Below are 21,954 nucleotides of genomic sequence, written 5' to 3' on the forward strand. Positions count from 1 at the left end.
CTTCTTGCGAAGGAGATACAAGAACCGGCATGGCTCGGGTAGAGTATTCGGGTGCCACTCAGAGGGCCTGTGTTCAAATCCTGATCGATCCTGGGTATTTTTTCTCAGTGTGCGTCATAGCGGTTACGGACACTGGCGGCGGCGGCCGAAAACTACGCCGCCAAAATCGGCTGCTTTTGTGTTCCAATAACAGCTTTCGCCCTAATAAAGAAAACCCGTTAGATTTATGCTCTACGCTGTTACGAACAAAATAAAAAAAAAATAGTTGGTTACTGCGTGCCATAAACCACGGTATTGTGATGCCGATCTGCGCGCAGTACACTAAGAAAAAAAAAAGGTCTTGTGACTCCTTTCGGGGAGTTTGTCTTGACACGTATATGACTCTCTTTAAAGAGGCACGTCAACTCTGTTTGGATATTATTATACCCTCTTCAGAGAGTCGTGCGACTCACAAGAGAGTTAACGTGCCTACTTAAAGAGTCATATACGTCGCAAGTAAAGACTCCCCGAAATAAGTCAAGACTTTTTTTTTTTTTTTTTAGAGTGTAGTGGGGAGGGGTGTGGTGGTCTTGGGATCAATTTAGCGGCCTGGCGTTCTTTTTTGTGCACCTGAGCATTGTTTTTTTGTCACCGTCGAAATGCGGTCTACCTCACTGTAGGCAGCTTCCGCTTCTTTGCTGTTTTTCCTCAATAGACTACGACGTGGCGGATTTCCCCACGGAAGAGGTGCTCCGTGCCGGTGGCGGTGGTGGTGGTGGCGGCGGCGGCGGCGGCGGCGGTGCTCCGCTTCCCCCAGTAGTACCCCCAATAACTGCAGCGCCACCAACGCCCCCTGTAAGTAGAAGCTTTTATTATCTCTCCCGTCCCCTCGCTGTAAGCAACGACGCCTGCTACGAGCTCCGTCGCTTGGTCAAATGGAGGCCGCGCACGTGCAGACGCCCGCTCCACGCATCCCTCCCCTTTATGCATTTTTGCCAACAAAGCGCCAATCTCGATCATATCATGTGGGGGTTACTAGGAACCCACCAACTAACTCACTAAACATTAATAGTAAGGAGCAGCGGGTGCCGACCGTACAGTAGGAAATAAGGAGAGAATTCGGTGGTGCTGAGTGGCGGGGACGTACTCGTAGGTGACGAAGGGCAAAATGGCGTCCCAGTCTGTGTGGTCGCAGGCGATGTACATTGAAACCATGTCGCCGAGCGTACGGCCGAAGCACTCTGTAAGGCCATTGGTTTGAGGATGGTACGCCGTAGACTCGTGCGATGAACCACGTGTCACACTTTAAGAATAGCTTCGACTACTTCGAAGTAGTATTACTTCGACGTAGTAGTAGTAGTAGTAGTAGTAGTAGTAGTAGTAGTAGTAGTAGTAGTAGTAGTAGTAGTAGTAGTAGTAGTAGTAGCAGCAATAGTAGTAGTAGTAGCAATAGTAGTAGCAGCAAGTAGTAGTAGGCGTAACGCAGGTCACGGGACCGGAGGGCGAGTCTGTGTGAAGCAAATAAAACGTATTGATACAGACGACGATCGTGATGCTAAATGATGATTATATATAATGCTCTATATGAATATGAGGTTAGTCCGTCTTTTTGATCACTCCGTCACCAGATGGTGCCACTATCCCAGGTGATCACGTCCGGGCCTGTTAATCCAAAAACGCCGTGAAAGTTTTTTAGACAGCCTAAATCTTTTTGTTATATACAGCCATACGGAAAGGCGTCTGCGGAACACAGGGTTACCGAACAATGGCATCGATGCCTCGAAAAGCATCGTCAAGCCACAGACATAGACACGTTTTTTTCGTGGATTGCTCTTGGTGACAAAAAGTTTTAAAATGCAATGAATTTGGAATTACGCCACCGCTGAAAACTTACACCAGCAGTAAAGCAGATTACACGCGAGCACTGCAATGATGGCTCTCGGATAGTCTGGTTTGATCACTGCACTGCCAGATGGTAACACACATCCAGAATCTCACGTTCACGCCTCCTTTAATCTGCAAACTGTTTTGCTTGCGGACAAACTATTTCTCACCGTTTCTGGGCCTTCTCTTCTCTAGATTGTACCGCCAACGCAACACACCCCTCGAAGAACTCCTCCGCCACCTTTGACCCCAAGTCCAGCGGTGATTAGGCCTACACCTACGCCTTTCGTGGAGCCGACTTCTCCCTCAGTGGGTGAGTTGGTAAAAAAATATGTCACGCATGATGCTGTGTAGCGTCGCCTCCTTAAGCTGGAAGAGTCCTTAAGTCGCAGTGCTTGTCTCAATGTATTAATTAATTTCTTGTGGCGTACCTAGAAAATGGCGGCGGATGTGTCCAAGGATTTTTTGTCATGCGATAGAAGCGTTATGTGCTCATTACATGAAGCGGAAAGAGAATATAACATTGGAATATAACATACTGGCTGCCTTTAGGCAACATTAGCGGTTGCTGGCATAATCAGTCTAGGAGCTTTTTACTTCTGACGGAATTTACTGCTGAAATTATTGCATATCTTCCTCCATAATTCGTACCAATTATATTTTTCGTGTAATAGCTTTCATGTCCCATTTTGCTACACTGGTGGCTTGCGTCTTCATTTCAGCGCTAATAGCAATTATCACTCTGTTGATCCAAGGTGGTTAACTGCTTCCAAAAGTTCAATTTTCAACTTGCAGGGTGCTTAAGCCTAAAATTATTTCGAGAATTGCCCTTCGCGTCAGCAGCTTTTGCCTGAAGGGAAGATAAAGAGCATATCACGGAGTCTGGATTTTCCCAACAGCGCCGCCCACTCCTCCACCAATAACGCCGCCACCGCCGACCCCACGTCCCGTGCCACCACCCGAACCGGTGACAACGACTTCGAGACGCACTACAACCACAGTGGGTGAGTTGATAAAAAACATGGCTGATCCCTTTGTCATAGGAATCGGCATAACACGAAAGTGAAACGTGTCTTCACAGACGTAGTTGAGCGTTTGTAGTGCATTCTTTCGCCCCAAGGGCGAAGGAATGAATGCTACAGCATCAAATTGTAATGTTACGCGAAGAACGGCAAGCCGCTCGAAACTTGCAATGCGCTGCTCAAGCAGAAAGGAGGCGCGGAACGAAGATACAGAGGATGAGCGCGAACTATAACAGTTGTAACTTATTTCTGTGTGAGCAGCGCGCTCCTTTCGCGAACGCGGCCGCTGCAGTGAGCGAGGTGACCTTCGTACTCTCAACGGAAACTTGTAGGCAGAGCGCAAGACGTACAAACCACCGAGATCACGAGATAAGCGCCCGCACGAGCGACCACGCCCTGTCGAGGCGCGCGCTAATCCGCGTGGGGCACGACTTGCTGTATTCCCACGACGGACGTGATCGCGGACGGATCAGTCACGTTACATGTGACGTAATTCGGATCTCTCCGCTGCCAGCATTCACACGACAGGGGAGAATTTACGCTACATGCGAGGATTTCGGCATTGCTCCCCGAGGATCTCAACTGTGATTTGGGCCTCCGTCGTTTCAAGAATCGCTCCGCGCGGACCGAAGCGGGTACGCGGGAACGGCTGACGTATGGTGACGTAGTACGCAATCCGCAGGCTCGAATCGCGATTTCGTCCGTTTTGTGAATACAGCTTTAAGCGCGCTCTTCGAGCCCTTCGCGCGATCTCGCTAGTGATAATGAAAACACGCTGTACCGCCGTTCTCTGAGTACCACCACCGGCGAATGGTGTACATGAATAGCTCGCCGTTAGCAAAGCAGAGAACATGGCGTCCGTCGCGGAGTTGTTTCGCGCTGCGCGCTGGCGATCGAGAGGTCGTAAGTTCAACTCCCAATGACAGAACTTTTTCTTATAGTTCTTTCTTTGCCATATGTTAGTTTTTATATTTTACAACATCATATCCGTGACGGAAATGCGTCAGTGGAGCCGTGGTGGACGCCGGCATAAAACACTTTCGTGTTAGAAAAACAAAAAAAAAACATGGTTGATCTCTCCGCCATACAGGAATCGGTATAACACGAACGTGAAATGTTTCCTCGCAGAAGTAGTTGTATGTTTATTATACATTGATATACCCGACATTGCACAGTGTCTATTGTGTTTGGCAGCTCTAGTGCCGCTTCTTGTGAACACACCCACGCCGACGCCCGGTGGGGCATCTCCATCCCGACGACTAACCCCCATAAACATGATTAAACATTTGTGGTGGCTGTAGTAGTTAACACACAGCTGGACACAGCATATGGTCAGGGTTGCCACTGACTTTAGAGTAAATGTCGCCAAACGACGAGCAAAAAGGCGCCAAAAGTCGCCATTTTTTTTTACAGATTTCGCCAAAAAAGTCGCCATTCTAGATATATGCGGCATAACTAGTAATAAAAATTTCCACTCACGTATAGCACCGTAGAATACAGTACCATCCAAGACCCTTAAATTATACTGACGTTTCTCAATGCCACTCGTATCGCCCGCTTCACCATGGCAGTTCATGGTGCTGCTTCCCCGACTAGCCGCAAGATGTACGTGGTGGCGCAAGGGTGAATGAATGAAGCGCTCATGATATCCCATCCCTGTCCACTCGGTTCAAGGGTAAAAGTGTGCGAAACCTTAAGCGAAAACCGTGAAAGCGTTGTTTGTAGACAGCTTTACGTACCTTCATGTGAATTAAAATGATTAAAAGGTTTATTGAAGGTAACTCGAGAGAATTCTTACAGGAACCGACCATTAGTGAGCCTTACACATTTTCAGTGTGAACTAATATGATACCGGACGCCACCGACCTTTTCATATAGTCACTTATAATATCTACACGTGTCAATCCAATGCGTTATTAATGAACAGATAGACAATGTAAAATGTTATATACCAATTGTTTTCATTGCACACGCTCACCGAGAGCAGTGGAAAATGCCTCAATAAATATTTGTTTATTGCACAAATAGCCGCGTATCCGCCTCTCTTCGCTATTCCAAAGCTGTCTTTACGAGCTTAGTCGGGGGTACTGCAACAGTGAATAAGTCGCCAAGCTATTCAGAACAGTTGGAGCTTTGGCGGAACAAATGGTCGGAGCACGCGGCCAACCCGTCGTCTAGCTCCTTCAGAAGCGGAACTTTAGGGAAGCTTAAAGCACCTATAGCCATAAACTTATAGTCATACACTGCCCCCTCGCAGTTTGCAAGGTAGTCCGCTGACCTAAATTTTGCTGGAATGTCGCTGGGGGACGTTCCAGTACCTCATGCATCTAGATGAATTGAGGAGATACACACGAGTTACGGGACGGACATACCGAATGACGCTTAATGCGCACATTCTACTCAGGGGTCTAAAACCAAGAAAAATACAGAGAATGTTGCCGCTCCTTCGTTGGGAAGACACTGGGCTCAGGATGCATAACTCAGTGGAGACCTAGGCCGAAAATCGCCAAAAATTCGCCATGTCGCCATTCATAATTTTAGGTCGCCATGGGCCTCTCAGATTCGCCAATTTGGCGAAAAGTAGCCACCGTTGGCAACCCTGCATATGGTGAAACCCGGGCAAAGTTGGTTTTAACATGCACGTAAGCACTAACTCCACATGCACTCTTTCAAAGCGTCGTCAACTGAGGAGAGGAACGTGAAGGAGTGCGCTCCCTTCTACAGTCGATGCCAGTGAACTATAAGCAGTGGGCGGCTGAGAAACACCGTTACTCAATTTGGAAGAGGCCCCCTACACTGGCGAGGAGGGGTCATTCTCTGACGCGAAAGGGGAATCGCGTAACTGCGTCGTCACCGAACTGAATCACTGTGGACACCGCATTTAACCGACCGTAGAGTTTTCTAAAATATTGCAGCGAAAGCCTCCGCCACACGCTGAGACTACCGAAACTAGAGAGACCTACCGAAACGCTTAGCTCCTTAGTGCCACGATTCATTACTCGTAGCCTCCGAGATTGGCTCCTGCAACGCGCCGTTGCTAGTGTTGCTCAGGTCGTTCATCTCGAAAATGAGTGGATACATGCTTAAAACTGCACTCCGAAAATTCTAGTTTAAAATAGATGCTGAACGAATGATGCCGCAATATCGTATTCAGAGAAAGCGGTGTGACTGCCAGAAGAGCGTAGGGTATTCTACGCTGAGCTTACTTACTGAGCTTCGCCTAAGGTCGCCATCCCGCGGAATGTTAGAGTTAACAGAAGGATCACATCACGGCCAGCTTCGAAACGTGACGGGAAACGCGAAGTGCGTTGTGTTTCCCCTCTAGTATGGCCGTGATTTCTCGTGGTTCGGGCGGGGAACGCGGCGTGACAGCCAGGCGAGCGTCGCAGAGCTATTTTTTAATATGAATGGATGCTATGACCGAGGCTTGGGCTAAAGCCTTCACCTCGCGGTGTAAGGCGTTGACAAAAAAAAATCACAGCATATCCACGGAGTGAATGATGATGAGTGGGCGAAGCTGCGGAGGTTCATCGGTAAACCGTGAATCTTCCGTGAATTTTTCCCAGTACATCATCACCGACGTGAGATCGGGCGCGTTTGTACTAAAGGTTCGATGAGTTATGACGACTTGCAGCTCACTTTAATTTTACATGTACGCTGTGAATTTTCATTGTTTAGAAAACCATTGCTTTAGAAAACATCTGGCGTCTTTCGTTAAGCAGCTGGCGTCTTTTCGTTTTGCTTTAGAAACATCTGGCGTTCTTTCGTTTTGCTTTTACAAAACATCTGGCGTCTTTCGTTGGTTTATTTCATCAATCAACGGCGTTTTGAACAAAATTTTTATTGTTTAATCACGCACAGGAGAAATCTCACCAGGCACTACCTTGGAGGTAAACAATGGCTGCTAATGGGAATGAGAGACAGAAGAAGTCGGCTTTTAGCTAACACTTACACTTCTACTTCTACTAACTTTTCCTACTGGAACATGCCAATGGCTGCTAATGGGGAATGAGAGACAGAAGAATTCGGCTTTTAGTTAACGCGCACGCTGCGAATTTTTTATTGTTCAACAACGCACAGGAAAAATCTCCCACCGGCACCACCTTCGAGGTCAAAGCGTAAGACTGGTTACGCACTACGACTACTACTACGACTACGAGGGACGAACGGGTGCCGCCTTAAGGAGCTTCGCCCCTAAAATACGCCGAATGGGACGGCCGTAGCAGCGGTGCAACGCTGCTCGAACTAAGCGTAAATGTCATGCATTACTTCACTCTACCACGCCAAGACGGCGACACCCTCCCCCCCCCCCCCCCAGCGAACCAACAGCGAGAGGAAAGTGTGAGAGACAAAAGGCGCGTTTGTGAAGCGTCCTGCATGTGCGACCGTGGCGCAGTCAATAAAGCAAGAAAAAAAAGACTGTGGCGCACTGGTTAGAGCGTCCGTCACCTCTCGTCGCGGAACGACAGGTCGTGGGTTCGACTTCCGCTTACAGAACTTTTCTTTTCTAGTTTTTTTTGGTTTGCCATTTCGTCGTGTACATTTTGCTTATGTATTTCCGTGACGGAAATACGTCATGAAGGTTTTCGGGGACCCCGGCATAAAACACTTCCGTGTTGGAAAAAAAATCACAGCATATCCACGGAGTGAATGATGATGAGTGGGCGAAGCTGCGGAGGTTCATCGGTAAACCGTGAATCTTCCGTGAATTCTGCCCAGTACATCATCACCGACGTGAGATCGGGCGCGTTTATACTAAAGGTTCGATGAGAGTTATGACGACTTGCAGCTCACTTTAATTTTACATGTACGCTGTGAATTTTCATTGTTTAGAAAACCATTGCTTTAGAAAACATCTGGCGTCTTTCGTTAAGCTGCTGGCGTCTTTTCGTTTTGCTTTAGAAACATCTGGCGTCTTTTCGTTTTGCTTTTAGAAAACATCTGGCGTCTTTCGTTGGTTTATTTCATCGAAGAACGGCGTTTTGAACAAAATTTTTATTGTTTAATCACGCACAGGAGAAATCTCACCAGGCACTACCTTGGAGGTAAACAATGGCTGCTAATGGGAATGAGAGACAGAAGAAGTCGGCTTTTAGCTAACACTTACACTTCTACTTCTACTAACGTTTCCTACTGGAACATGCCAATGGCTGCTAATGGGGAATGAGAGACAGAAGAATTCGGCTTTTAGTTAACGCGCACGCTGCGGATTTTTTATTGTTCAACAACGCACAGGAAATATCTCCCACCGGCACCACCTTGGAGGTCAAGGTCTGGTACTAGCGTTACGACTGGTTACGCACTACGAGGGACGAAGGGGTGCCGCTTTGAGGAGCTTCGCCCCTAAAAACGGGTCACGCGTCACGCAGCATTGGGTCGCAAAAAGTGTCCGCAAAAACATCGTAGTCTCAAACAGACTTCTCACACCCAATACTGATTTCGACGTGAAAAGTAATTTATTCTAGTGTACCTAGAAAATAGAGCTGATGTCCCTAAGGTTTAGTGCCATGTGATAGAGGCGTGGAGTGCTCATTCCACGAAACGGAAATCCCAGCAACATTTAGGGGACTGCATATAGCCATCACTGGAACTATGGGTCCATGAGCCTCACTGCTGATGGAACGTACAGTCGGCCACAAAATAATACGGAACAAGAACGCGTGGCGAAATTGCCGTTTACGCCGCCTAGTGGCGAGCCGTCTGCTGTCTAGAGCATTGCTGTTGCTGCACATTCGCCAGAGCAATGATCTCGACTCTCGACAGCCGACGGCGCACCTGTACATGGCGCAGACGGCAATATCGCCACACGCCCGCGTGGTCCGTATTTTGTGGCCGACACATCCAATGTTATTTGACATGCTCGTCCATACCCCGTATTGATTAGAGTTTCATATGATAGTGCGTTCGACATACCTTCCTTCGTTGGTGGTTTGTTTCCCGTATTCAGCCCTAACAATGACGCTTTGCAGTTAACTTTAAAACGGTGAACTGCTTATGAAACCTCACTGTACCGCTCATGGGGCACCGAACATTGGAGCTATGGGGAGAACGGTCTCTTGCATCCCTCTTTCCTGAGAGGACGCTGAAGTGCATAGTATGGAATCTACGCAATCTGACAACTCTTCCGAGGCCGTAAACCACCCATTGTTCAGTCTGATAAGAATATAGCTACTTTTCTTCCCTGAGGTCCGCGACCTTACTCGCCTGTTTATTCCGCCCTTAGCGCCGCTGCGTCAGCATCGCAACAGTACACACACTTTCAGGCCGCGCAATTTTAACACGAAAACGGTTTATGCCGGAATCCACGACGGCTCCACTGACGTATTTCCATCACGGATATGGAGTTGTAAAATATACAGTAACAGCTGGCAAAGAAAAAAAACCAGAAGTTGCGTTGGCGGGAGTCGAACCTAGACCCTTCGTTCCGCAGCGCGCGGCGCGAAGCCACTCGGCCACAAAGCGTACCTTCTTCAGCTTACTAATGGCGAGCTATTTATACTCACCATTTACCGTGGGCTGTACTAAGAGCTTGGTGGCTTCAGCGTGTTCTTGTTATCTCTAGCGAGATGGCGCGAAGGGCGCGGAGGGCGTGCTTTAAAGGTCGTCGCCCCGCGCGTTGCGATTCGAGCGCGCCTGTACAGGGGGTGTCCCTCGTGCGCGCGCGCTTACATCGTGATGGGGAGGGTGGAGTGAAAGAGGGCGGTTTGTACGTCTTGTGCTTTCACCGCAAGTTTCCGTTGACGCTAGAGAGCACGATGTCACTTCCCTCGCTGCAGCGGCCGCATTTCTGAAAGGAGCACGCTGCTCATGCACAAAGAAACAATTGTGACAGTTGTTAGTTCGAGCACATCCTTTGTATGTTCTTTTCGTGCGTCCTTTCTGCTTTAGAGCGTGCTGCAACTTCCGAGCTGCTTGCTGTCCTTAATATCTGGGGTTTAACGTCACAAAACCATGATATGATTATGAGGGACGCCGTAGTGGAGGGCTCCGGAAATTTCGACCACCTGGGGTTCTTTAACGTGCACCTATATATAAGTACAATGGTCTCCGCCAAAGCGCGGAGCTGTCGTCGCCCCGTAAACATGAGCTTGGGTTCCCTATAAAACAAGGAAGTCTTTCTGTGTGATCAACATTTTTGCCCCCATCGAAAATGCAGCCGCCGCTGCCGGGATTCGGTTCCGCGACCTTCGGGTCAGCAGTCGAGCGCATAACCACTAGACCACCGTGGCGGGGCACTTGCCGTTCTTCTCGTGACATAACAATTTGTTGCTATACAATTCATTTCTTCGCCCTTGTGGCGAAACAATGCACAATAAACGCTCAACTACCCATGTGAGGACACGCTTTACTTTCGTGTTATACCGATTCCTATGAAAGGGATATCAGCCATGTTTTTTTTTTTGCCTTGTGTCGCCATTGATATGAAACCAACAGACGCAATAGAAATCATGCGCGATCTATATTGAGCTGCTATCAGGACGCGGCCACTGACCTCCATTAAAAAGGCTGGACGGCGCACTCTGCGAGGCGGGCGCTTGTGAAGCCACCGGAAGGTCCCCTATTTGTCCCGGAAGCTGGCGGCTTCTGTCCGTCTCAGTCGCGCAATTAAGATATTCTCGTGTGGCAGCTGTTGTTACCATCGTTTTTCTTTTTTATTTTTTCAAACTCTGCGATTACGGCTCACTTTCGACGCCGACGAACGCTACACGAAAGATGACAGACGCCGCGCCGACACCGTCCGAATACGGCGGAGTGCTGCAACGTACAAAATGTGTAAAAAGTAATGCAACTTTGAGGTACTTACGCGTGAAATGTCTTCCCTCACGACTTTTCTGGTCGATTCGTACAGTTTACTGCGCTACAGGCCGGTATTTCTTTAAAAAAGAAGAGAAAAGCTCTCTTCCGGGACAAAAACGGCGGCTTCCGGTGGCTTCACGCCCGCGTTCTCGATGCGCCATCCAGCTCCTTCTAGTGGAGATCAGTGGACGCGGCACGACCAAGAGAGCGCGACAGTCGCGGTCTATTGCAGAAAAGTAAGTAGGCATCTGCCAAATGCGAGCGTAGTAGACCTAGCAACACTGCCAAGATGGACGCGTCATAGTGGAGCTCGAGGAAACGTCACTTAAAGCCGCGAACGCAGACGTCACGAGGCTACGTTTCAGCGCCAAAAGTGGCTTGTCGGCGTCTGGCATTTCTTGATCGTTATAGGCTCCTTTACGCGAGATGCAGAAGAGTACCAGTCAATCTTGAGGAATTTGGTCCCGATTGGGCTTAATCGCAATCACTTGCGCACCTTGTGACATCGGTATTACTTACCTCGGAGTAGAGGCACAGATGTGTGCGGATAACTAAGGCCATAGCTGCTAAATGCTCATCACGGAGGCGAAGCTCTCGCACCGGCGATACCACCTAGAAAGATATGCAGAAAGGAAGCGATACGCTCCTTTTTTCGTCCTTGTTCGTTTTCTGCGTTAAAAAAAATCACAGCATATCCACGGGGTGAATGATGATGAGTGGGGCGAAGCTACGGAGGGAATCATCTGTAAACCGTGAAACTCTTCCGTGAAATGCGCCCAGTACATAATATAAAGAGTGTGAAACATCGTGTGTATATTAAACATCAAACTTTTATTGTACTGTTGGTTTACGTGGTCCCTTCATTATCACTTGTGATCGGTGAAATGCAAGGAAGAAGTCCGCTCCCGAGCGAAAGAGCGCCAAGAGCGACCGCATTCCCCGCTCGCCCTGTGCGAATTAAAGGCAAGGCTAGAGGGAAGACAGGACGCGCGTTCCACGACGCGAGGTCGGTAGCATGCCCAACGAAAGCCAACGGAACGCGATCGTGCAAGTGCTCCGGCTTCGCATCGCCTCATGGTTCCATTTAGCGTCCCAAAACCAAACATATTGCTCAAGGTGTGCCTTGCGTTTTTCGTAGAAATAATTTCTTTATCATGTACATTAAGACGAAAAGTTGAAAGCTCACTAGAGTGTATCGCCCGCAAAGTATGTCTTTTAGTGTGATTTAACTCTCGTACGGCAGGGTCCTCGCGCCGTTGCCGGTCCACCTCGCCCGTTGACGATCGGGCGAGGTGGCTACATAGAACTACTACTACTACACTTTAAGAAAAACATCTGGCGTTCTTTCGTTCTGCTTTTACAAAACATCTGGCGTCTTTCGTTGGTTTATTTCATCAATCAACGGCGTTTTGAACAAAATTTTTATTGTTTAATCACGCACAGGAGAAATCTCACCAGGCACTACCTTGGAGGTAAACAATGGCTGCTAATGGCAATGAGAGACAGAAGAAGTCGGCTTTTAGCTAACACTTACACTTCTACTTCTGCTAACGTTTCCTACTGGAACATGCCAATGGCTGCTAATGGGGAATGAGAGACAGAAGAATTCGGCTTTTAGTTAACGCGCACGCTGCGAATTTTTTATTGTTCAACAACGCACAGGAGAAATCTCCCAACGGCACCACCTTGGAGGTCAAAGCGTAAGACTTGTTACTCACTACTACGATCCCGACGACTACGAGGGACGAACGGGTGCCGCCTTAAGGAGCTTCGCCCCTAAAAGTGAACGTGAATTACCAACATGCCCAAACGCACGCGCTTTCATGCGATACGCTCTTTCGGAAACTTGCCGACGCTTGGTCTGCTGTGTCCACTCACGATAGTACACAGTCATTCTTTCCGTGCCGTCGTCCTTTTCCGCGCCATTTTCGAGTTTGGTGAGGGCCGCCTGGTGTCTAGACAATACGAGACGACGACCTTTAAACTGGCACCACCTTTATGGCATCTGTTTGCCCAGCCACCACGACGACCACATCAACGACGACGACCACCACGACGACCACGACGACGACCACACCCCCACCGCTTATGTGCTCGGTGGGCACGGTCGCGGCTTCTGTCAAAACGATGCTGCCTCCCGACGGCGAGTGCGACATCCTGATCTTCACGCATGTACAACTGAACAACCGGACAGTTCATGCGGTCGTCAACAATATGGCCTTGGATACGTTCCAGGATGCCTGCACCACCTACAAACGCACAACATGCGGTGTGTCCTTCACCATGCGGTGAGTTGCCGTGCAGGTCGGTGGGTTGGATCCCCACTGCGACGGCCGCATTTTGATGAAGGCAGTATGCTATACATTGCTAAAGCATTAAGGTGCACTTAGGTGCACTTAAACATGTAATAGGTGAGGGGGGGGGGGGCAGCACACGCGGCACTCTCTCCCTCTTTGCCATGGGTTTGTCCACGGGGAGGTTTCCCCTCCCTTCTACGCCGCAGATCGTTGCAGCCCTAATTAGGATATGATTTTGCACTATACATATGTGGTACAGTGCCCAATGAATTTGCTCAATATTCGAAATTAAGATCGCAGCAGATGACGAGCGAAATCTGTCTACCTCACTTTCAACGTACATTAGACCGGTGGGCTTTCCTCCATCGCCCCCCCCCCCCTCCCCGTCCCTCCGACCCATGCTGACGCCAGACCATGTGTCATCCTCTACGGGCAAATACGAAACCTGCGCCTCTTTATTACTTCACGTTATTGCAGCCTGGCATCCTGGCTATCTGTCTTTTTCACTTTTCAAAGTGAAGGTTCTCTGAGTTAAGGATTTCGGTGGCGGCGGCATAATTCGCGAAAAACCCCGCGCCGGCGAGTCTATACAGAGATGCGGGTGTACACAGAAAGGTCCTCGAAGGTGCGCCTGTCGCGTATGTATTTGTATGCGTTGTGTTACAATAGGTGGTGCTCTCTCGATTTAGGGCTTATCAGCGATCGTCAGTTTCTGATAGGGAAATCTGGGCCCGTGCTCACACAACAGTCTCAGGCTAAAGATTTTCGTCAGAGAATGTTTCAGCCACTCACGATGCGGTACTCATCATTAGCCAAGCCGGCTGGCCAATGGTAAAATGAACTTGCGAGAGAGTCTTTTTTTAATTTGGCCCTTGATCTTTTATCGAGGCCACTTGTCATTTCACGTTGCTACATTTCGGGGTGGCCTTTCATTGTTGCATTTCATTGTTTTACGTATCACCGTCGCTGTGGCCTGTAGCAACAGAAGTGTGGTGCTGCTAAGCACGTTGGTGACGGTCCAATCCTCGGCATGGGGGAAGGAAACAGTTAGGAGGGAGCATTGCGCAAGGCTATGAAATAAATAATAAATAAATAAATAAAAAGAGAGAAGAGAAGAAAAGTAGGAGGTCAGACACGAAGACGCCAAGCTTGGCTTGCCCCCATTTTACTCGATAGAGGAAAGGCTCCTGATAATTTTTTTTGCATAAATATAAGCCTCGTAACGCCATCTGGCTGGTGCTAGTTGCCCATAAAATGGGTTCATTGTGTGATGTGTAAATTGTTCGAAGGCTCAGTCACGCTTCTCTGCTAATTTAGTTTTTATTGCGATAGCAGTTATATGCATAGGGGCGCGCACAGGGGGGGGCAGGGGGGGGGCGGCCGCCCCCCCCCTAATCACTTAAGAGGGAGGGCGCGAAATCTGCCCCGTACATTGACCCTTCTAGTCACCTAAGAGGGGAGGGGCGCAAAACCTGCCCCATACATTGACTTAGTAGGGTGGGGGGGGGGCGCTACGATGAACCCCCCCCCCCTGATGGGGAACCCTGCGTACGCCTATGGTTATATGCACTCACAGCGGTAAGAGAGTGCTAGCAACTCTCTTCGAGGGTGTTAACGCTTGTCCCATGTTACACTCCCTTTTCAGGAGTGCTGAGGACTCTCTCCTGCAGAGAGTTGGCACACTTTCTCGACAGAGTTCTGGCACTCTGGCTGAACGAGTGTAAACGAGCTCCCTCGCCAGAGTAAAGTCACGCTTCTGAAATGGAGTACATGCACTCTCTACAGCAGTTACGCTACTCCCTCTCAGAGTTTTACAATGAAGGTTGGGCTAGAGTGCATGAAATCTCTCCAGGAATAATATCACTTCTCGGACTAACGTTAAAAAAAAAACGCCGTGCGTTTTTTTACATTCTAACAGTTAACATGCTGACTGATTATGTCTTTAGCTTACGTGACATATACAGAACGGGCATTCGCACACACGTGCAAAACACAGCAACGCTGAACATACACCCCTTGCGCTACGGACAACCACACGGAATAACCGGTATATGTACCCACGATGTGTTGCCGCCTTTCCAGGGCCGGCGGCGACAGCTCTTTTGTGCGTATTTAAAGGCCAAATATACACAGAATACGTGTAAGAATCTGGTTATCCTTAGGGACACTGTAGGAACATCGACCTCGTACCATAAAAAACATAATATTCAACGGCGTTTTCAATAATATATCTTAATTATCAGCTGGGACTACATTATATTGGCTCAATACACATGCCCAAGTCGGAGAGTTCTAGCTAGGCGCTTATAAAATGTTGCGACGATCTTTTAGCAGGGCTGGCCGAGGAATATTGTAAACGTTATGAACCGGCGTCTAATCCAACATGCAGTGCCGCGGCATGTACGTCAGAAAAACAACGCCGCTCGACAGAATCGCTTGCGGTTTCGCTTGCCTCGGCTGCACTGTGATGTAACGGTGAGAAGATTTCGACGCTAAAATGCGCAAACTTCCACTTTTGCGAGCCGCCTGTGCTGAGACCGTTCATGCCAATACGACCCGTGCGGCTTCCTGCGAAGGCATACGTCTAGCGTACCGGCCGCGTCCGTCTACATCCCATCAGCGCTTCTGCAGGGCTTAAGGATACGCGATTACGAGGAGTAAGAATGACTGCACAGTAGAGATTCGCCATCGGTTAGCATGACTGATCCATTGTTTCTTGCGTCCGGTGTCTGCAGAAAGCGGGATGAGCACGTCACGCGCTTTCAGCCAACGCGCCCAGACCGCCACGAAAGCCGCCAGGCGCACTCGCCGGCACTTTGCTGACTCATATGCGAGAACACAGACTTGCCAATTGGTGCGCCTTATTGAACTAACATGAAGGCATACTTTCCTGTGCATTCAATTTGGTTTTTACCAATTCGTTATGTAGTATACGTATCGATAGAGCTACAAATCAGTACACTGGCAGGACCGCTGTACTGGCATATCGTCGCTTGCGCGAGAAACTACGCCTTGTTCAATCAAGTACGCGCGTACTTATCGAACAAGATTAGAGCCAACATTAAACATCTGTGCATGTCAACCAGTGGAAAGAGCGAGAAGCAGCTATTGAACTCGGCGTTAACAGCCGATAAACTGCACCAGCTCCTCGGTAATTTTTACATTGTTTCTAAGTTTTGAATGCTCAAAGAAAGTTCGTGCCGTTGGCCTTATCGGTATGTCATGCGTGACCGGTAGTTTGCGTCTTATGAAGGTGAAGACGCTAGTTTTAATTGGAAAGGAAGATGGCGCCTACCTTTAGTATACGATCTGTGAAGACACGGCCAAACACTGCGATCTGTGTTGACTTGTCGTTTTACAGCAGAGGTGGCGTGTTTCGGCATGGCACAGTGGCAGAGAACTCGAGTGGGGATGAGAAAATGGCAAGTTCGAATCCTGCTGGCGGAAAATTTTTTAACGCTGCTTTTTTTATTGTACTGATGCTTTTCGTGTCTACCTTATTCCAGTGGCAATTAGTTTGTGTTGTAAACGAAAAGTTTTGGTGACGCGTTAGAAGTTGCCGCTGTTCGACGCTTCGAAGTTGGCGCACATGGCGTTTCAGAAATCAAACGCTGACAATTACGAAAACTTACTTTTGCCATCACTGAAAGTTATCCGATTATCTCGGCACACTAAAGTGAGATCTGTGGCACCTGCGCTCGGAGGCCTACATGGTTACAAGCATAGCCGCGCGCACACGGGGCGGCCGCACCCCCCCCCCCCCCATTCACCTAAGAAGGGGGCGCAAGGTCAGACCCACACATTGACATAATAGGGAGGGGGGCGCTGCGACTAGGGTGGACGCATTGTCAGCGCCATACATTGATATAATTGGGAGAGGGGGCGCTGCGACGAACCTTCGCCCCCCTGAAGGCGTCGACCAGATGATGGCGCTACATTGTACTCCTTCTGCCAAGGACGGAGTGCCAGACCCCATTCACTCCACATCCGCGTGAGAGTTACATGGATTGAGAACTCCACCTGAGTAGTAGAGGGTTCGCAGTCTCTTTTCTCTGCCTTCGAGCTAAGAGTAAGTTCCGCGGCTAGCTCTACATTACTACTCCACGGAGTTAAAGAACTCTGGCGAGAGTAATACAGTTTCTCTGCTTTTGCAGTACTTCCTCTATATCTGCGAGTGTGGACACTGTCGACGGGCTTTTGGCGTCGCCGTCATGTTCCACATAAAGTCCAATTCGATAGCATCCTCCCGCGCATCATATATTCTACCCGATCATAAAAGCGCGCGAGCGGGGTCGACGAACGCGGCTGAACCAGGGATCAGACGAGCCGGCCCACCTCCGTCGCGTGGTGGGCGCAGGCGATAACATCACCTACGCGCGAGGCTTGCCGTTGAATGTTGCTCAAGCAGGAGGAAACGGCCCGGCCGCCTCACGCGGGGGGACGGGGGGGGGGTGTTGTCATTCGAGCAGCAACTGCGAATTTCCAACAAAAGGGCGCGGTCGCGGTCGCTGGCACGCGCGCTCGCTCGGCAGAGATCAGCGAACGGCTCGTATACCCTTCTACGTGTTGTGCTCTCGACGCGAAGAGACAGTGCGAGATCTCCCAGGAGCGGCCGTACTGTCTTACACCGGCGTTTCGTGAAGTAACCGAGGCTGGATCTAAAAACGTTAGCTGTCAGCCTCACTTCGTATTAGAATTTGTTGCTCTCAGCGTGCGTTGATTCGCCCTTGCGGTGAAACTGATTATTTTCCACGATTCTTTGTTTGTCTCAGCATGCTCAAAGGGGACATGTTCAGCAACACTGCAGACCAGGACTATATGAAGGAATACCAGAAACGCAACCGCATCGATCACCTCGGCATCCTAGACGTGTACGGCTCAAAAGCCGAGGTCGACAAGGCGTCGAACGAAACCGTACCATCTGTACTTGCCGTAAGCAACTATCCCGTCCTGTATGTCGCGATTACGTCATAGAGAAATATATGTATATTTAGTAAAGAGTGGCCGCTCGAGCCTTTTCGCGGCCGGGCAAGCAAGGCTCTAAACACCCGCGAGGTGGCCCCGCTCTGCGCGCTTCCACTAGTGATGCAAAACTATCGGTAAATTGACTATCGATAGTTTCGATAGTTCTTTCGAAACTATCAATAGTGTAAAGAAACAAGTGATATTACTTCCTATCGATAAGCTGTCGATAGTATTATTGATAGTGCAATCGATAGTACTATTGGTAGTATTATAAGTACCGCTAATACTATCGATGATGCTGTGAATAATTATACTGTTGTTGGCCGGTCAAATTGCCAAAACATTTGCTACAGCGTACTATCATTCGGTTAATTTATGAGTAATAATAATATATGGGGTTTAACATCCCAAAATAATTTGAGTGAGCTTCTGGCGAAAGAAATAAGTTACTTCCGCAGTGAAAATGTCGGAATATGTCCAATAAATTCATATTCGAAGGCAACCAGTTACACCTTACAATTAGCAAAACTCGTCCTTGATCATTTTTATTTAACGTGACAGCGTTAAACAGCTCGTTTCGCAGAAATTCCGGTGTCGGCGTCGCTGGTTTTGTGCAAAATATCAGCGTTGTGCCTGAACAAAAATCAAGAAGGATGCAAATAAAATAAATAATAATAAGTATTCGGTTCGAGTGAAAATCGGACGAAGGCCGTGTGCGTGGAAAGCGGGTGTTCTACCGCGGAGGCACGCCATTGCTTGAAACTGCTTCTCGAAGGCGGGCGGTTTGAATTGCGCTAACGGTATGTCGACAACTAATACACGATTTTATTTTAAACGAAGCTTTTCTTTGTGACGGCACAAGTAGTGCGAGGTTTCTGGAACGCTATATCAATAATGCACGTGGTCTTCATATTAGCCTTTACAGTCTCTTTAACTTAAACGCGTTTAATTGTTGTTGTTTCCACCAGTGTGCTTAACGTCTAAATTATTTCGCCTTGCACGCTTAATTGCTTGGCACGAAAAAAGTACTACGAGGTTTCCGGTACGCTACTTCCACAATTCCCATGGACTTGATATTAACCTTTATTGTCCGCTAAACGCGTTCAATTGTTGCTGCTTTCACCATTGTGCTTAATGTAAGAGTTATTTTGCCTTGCACGCTTATTTTGAGGCCCGAGCTATATTTGAAAACCACGTAATTAGCCGTCCCAGGTAATGGTCTCCTATTATAACCCGTCGAACCTGGTACAATTTGTAATTTCTCCTGCGCGTTTTATTTGACCGCGGTTGTTTATTGATGTATATTGATTTATTTTCCTTGCTGATGATTATTGGTGGTAATTGGTGGCGGTAATTGTTGACTTCGCATTAAAATAAACGCCGACGAACACTCGTTAAGCCTATTTCATGTACCTAATCGAGCTTGATTACATCTCCCCCAGTGTAGCATTTTGGCTGTCATGTTCATCTTCGTCTTTCGAGCAAAGCTTGAAAAGGCGATCAGCCGTTTCTGACATGACCAGGGGCGTAGCCAGAAATTTTTTTCGGGGGGGGGTTCAACCATACTTTATGTGTGTTCGTGCGTGCGTTTGTATGTGCACATGCCTATACACGCAAGCAAAACTGAAAAATTTCGGGGGGGTTTGAACCCCCCAACCCCCCCCCCCCCCCTTGGCTACGCCCCTGGACATGACAATCGAACCTTTTATCGAGTTCGCTTGTCATGTCGCGTTGCCACATTTCACTGTCGCCCGGATATGAACGCATGATCGTCGTTGTTGTCCTTAACATCTCAATTGTCGCGCTGTGCTAAACATGTGGATGAAGGCACCATTACCAGCATGGAGCAAGGAAAAGGCTAGAAGGGAGGATTGCGCGATGTGATCGAAAAACAAGTTTTTAACAAAGAGCATCCACACGATCCCTGTAAACAGAGTGTACTTATCGACCACTCAAGCAGGTGAAGAAGCGTAAAGTGTGAACGTCAGCGAATGTAACACCGAATGCTGCGCCAAAATCGAATGTCTTTTCATTTGCAGGCTATGCGGCAACTCCTGGGAAATGACGCCGGACGCCACAAGCTCATTCTCGGCTTGGGTTACTACTACTACAACGACACAGATGCCTGGGGTAATCTTATGAAGATTGCCCAGACTCTCACGGCGTGAGTGTCGATCATGAGATATTGCATGTATTTGGCACAGGCTTTCTTGAGATAGGGCAACGCAAAGATAGCGATTAAGCGTTGACGACGCTATTCGATATCGATAACAGTATTATTTTAACCTTTCTCGTCGTTTATACGCTCCTGGTGACTCGATACGGTATCTTTTCGCAACATATCCGTTTACGTCCACATTTGGGAAACGGCAAGACACGCAAAGCAGCACAGATTATAAATGCTAGTGTGCAAACACATGCATGCAATGTGTACAATGGTCAACACACTTGTCTAGAACGCTGAAACAGCGTGCCCCGGACTGCACTGAATGCGTTTGCCTATTACACCTGGTCTGAAAGAGCCCAAATTATAGCATGCATGACCTCTTAGGACGAATGGCCAAGCACGGGCTATCTCAAACTACTTGTTCTCGGTATACACGACGTCGGCATGGGCGACAACGTGCCCTAGCGTACCCTTTGAGCTTCTAGGCAAGGGTGTTTACATCTCTATTCTACGTTTCAGGTTATCAACACGGGTCTTTACTAGCGTTACGACGTTACTACCTTTATCCGAAGCCGATACATTCATCAACTGACCCACTACAACAGTTTCGTCTGTCCAAAGCGGCGTAATCGTAAATACATATATATTGTGTGAATAAGAAAGATGCCGAATGCACAATCTGGTCGGGTTCAACTTCGGAAGCCTGCAGCATTTCCTCATCAATCAAATTCGGGTGCACACAAGTCTGTCGCAATGGGCGCGCACTCCAGAATGACGTGATTAGCCGGACGGCCGGTGACCCCACCTCATAGATGAACATGGTGGAGTGCATGGGAAGGACTATTTCTTCACTCGCAGAGGCGATCGGCTGGTGTGATTCGGTGACGTCGGCGGGACAATGCGATATTTTTAAGTTATTCCCGTGTGTATTCAACGCAAGTGGGGACAGGATATTTGAAACAGTATGCTACGGGACAAATGCGACGTGCTAGCGCTTAAACAATATTGGGGTACCCTTAAGCTTCGCCTTTAAGAGTTGAACGCGATAGCGAAATCCGGCCTCTAGTGCACACTTCAACTACTAAGTGCATACTTATTAATCTGTATTGTTACACACACACGCACACAGACACACACGCGCGCGCGCGCGCGAGTGGTACAAGTTTTTTATCTAAAGCAAGAGTCGCATGGCCTCCAAGATACACGCCGCGCGCCCGCCATCTCGGAGGCCATAAAGAGTCTACAGATATATCTCACATTGCCTCACAGATGGCAGCACATTATCTAGCGTTTGCTGTTTTCTTGATCAACGCCTCCTCTAGAAAACTGGTGTTGGCTTGAAATGTTTTCCGCTAGATGGACATAGTTGTCCATTTTTGGAGCTGTTTGAAAGTTCGTGTGTGTTTTTAGCGGCGATGGCTGCACTATCCCGGCCCTTTTCGACGTAGTTTGATGGCCTCGCCTATGCGCCTACAAATCGCCGAATGGGCTCGTTTTCGTCGTGACACCTGCCGAACAAAATGCGCTAAGGAGACTCCTTCCACTACATGGCATTTATGTAGTGTTCTTTTCTGAAGCAGCTGCAGTTACACGGTGGCTTTGTGGTAGGACACCTGCTTGCCACGCGAACGGCCCGGGTTCGATCCTCAATGAAACCGAAGATTTTTGTTGTTTGTTTTATTTGCTTCTTTCTCGATTTTTCGGTCACGGACGACTTTTCGCTCACAACCAACGGTGCCGACGCCGACACCGGAATTTCTGCGACACGAGCTCTCTAACGCTGTCGCGTTAAAAATCCTCAAGAAGTTCGCGGCTTGTATTCACGATAACGTCTGACGCGGGA

General features: G+C 48.5%; 1 protein-coding gene across 1 annotated transcript in view; it reads left to right on the top strand.

Moving 5' to 3' along the window:
* LOC119375157 (uncharacterized) overlaps positions 1-21,954 on the top strand; it is an 89,002-nt gene that overhangs the window by 58,694 nt on the left and 8,354 nt on the right. Inside the window, exons 9-11 of the mRNA XM_049411185.1 lie at positions 12,700-12,970; positions 17,752-17,911; positions 19,984-20,108. Coding sequence (XP_049267142.1) covers positions 12,700-12,970; positions 17,752-17,911; positions 19,984-20,108 — 556 coding nt within the window. The remainder of the gene's footprint in view (positions 1-12,699; positions 12,971-17,751; positions 17,912-19,983; positions 20,109-21,954) is intronic.

The sequence above is a fragment of the Rhipicephalus sanguineus genome, chromosome 11 (genome assembly GCF_013339695.2).
Source record: "Rhipicephalus sanguineus isolate Rsan-2018 chromosome 11, BIME_Rsan_1.4, whole genome shotgun sequence".
NCBI classification, from domain to species: Eukaryota; Metazoa; Arthropoda; class Arachnida; order Ixodida; family Ixodidae; genus Rhipicephalus; species Rhipicephalus sanguineus.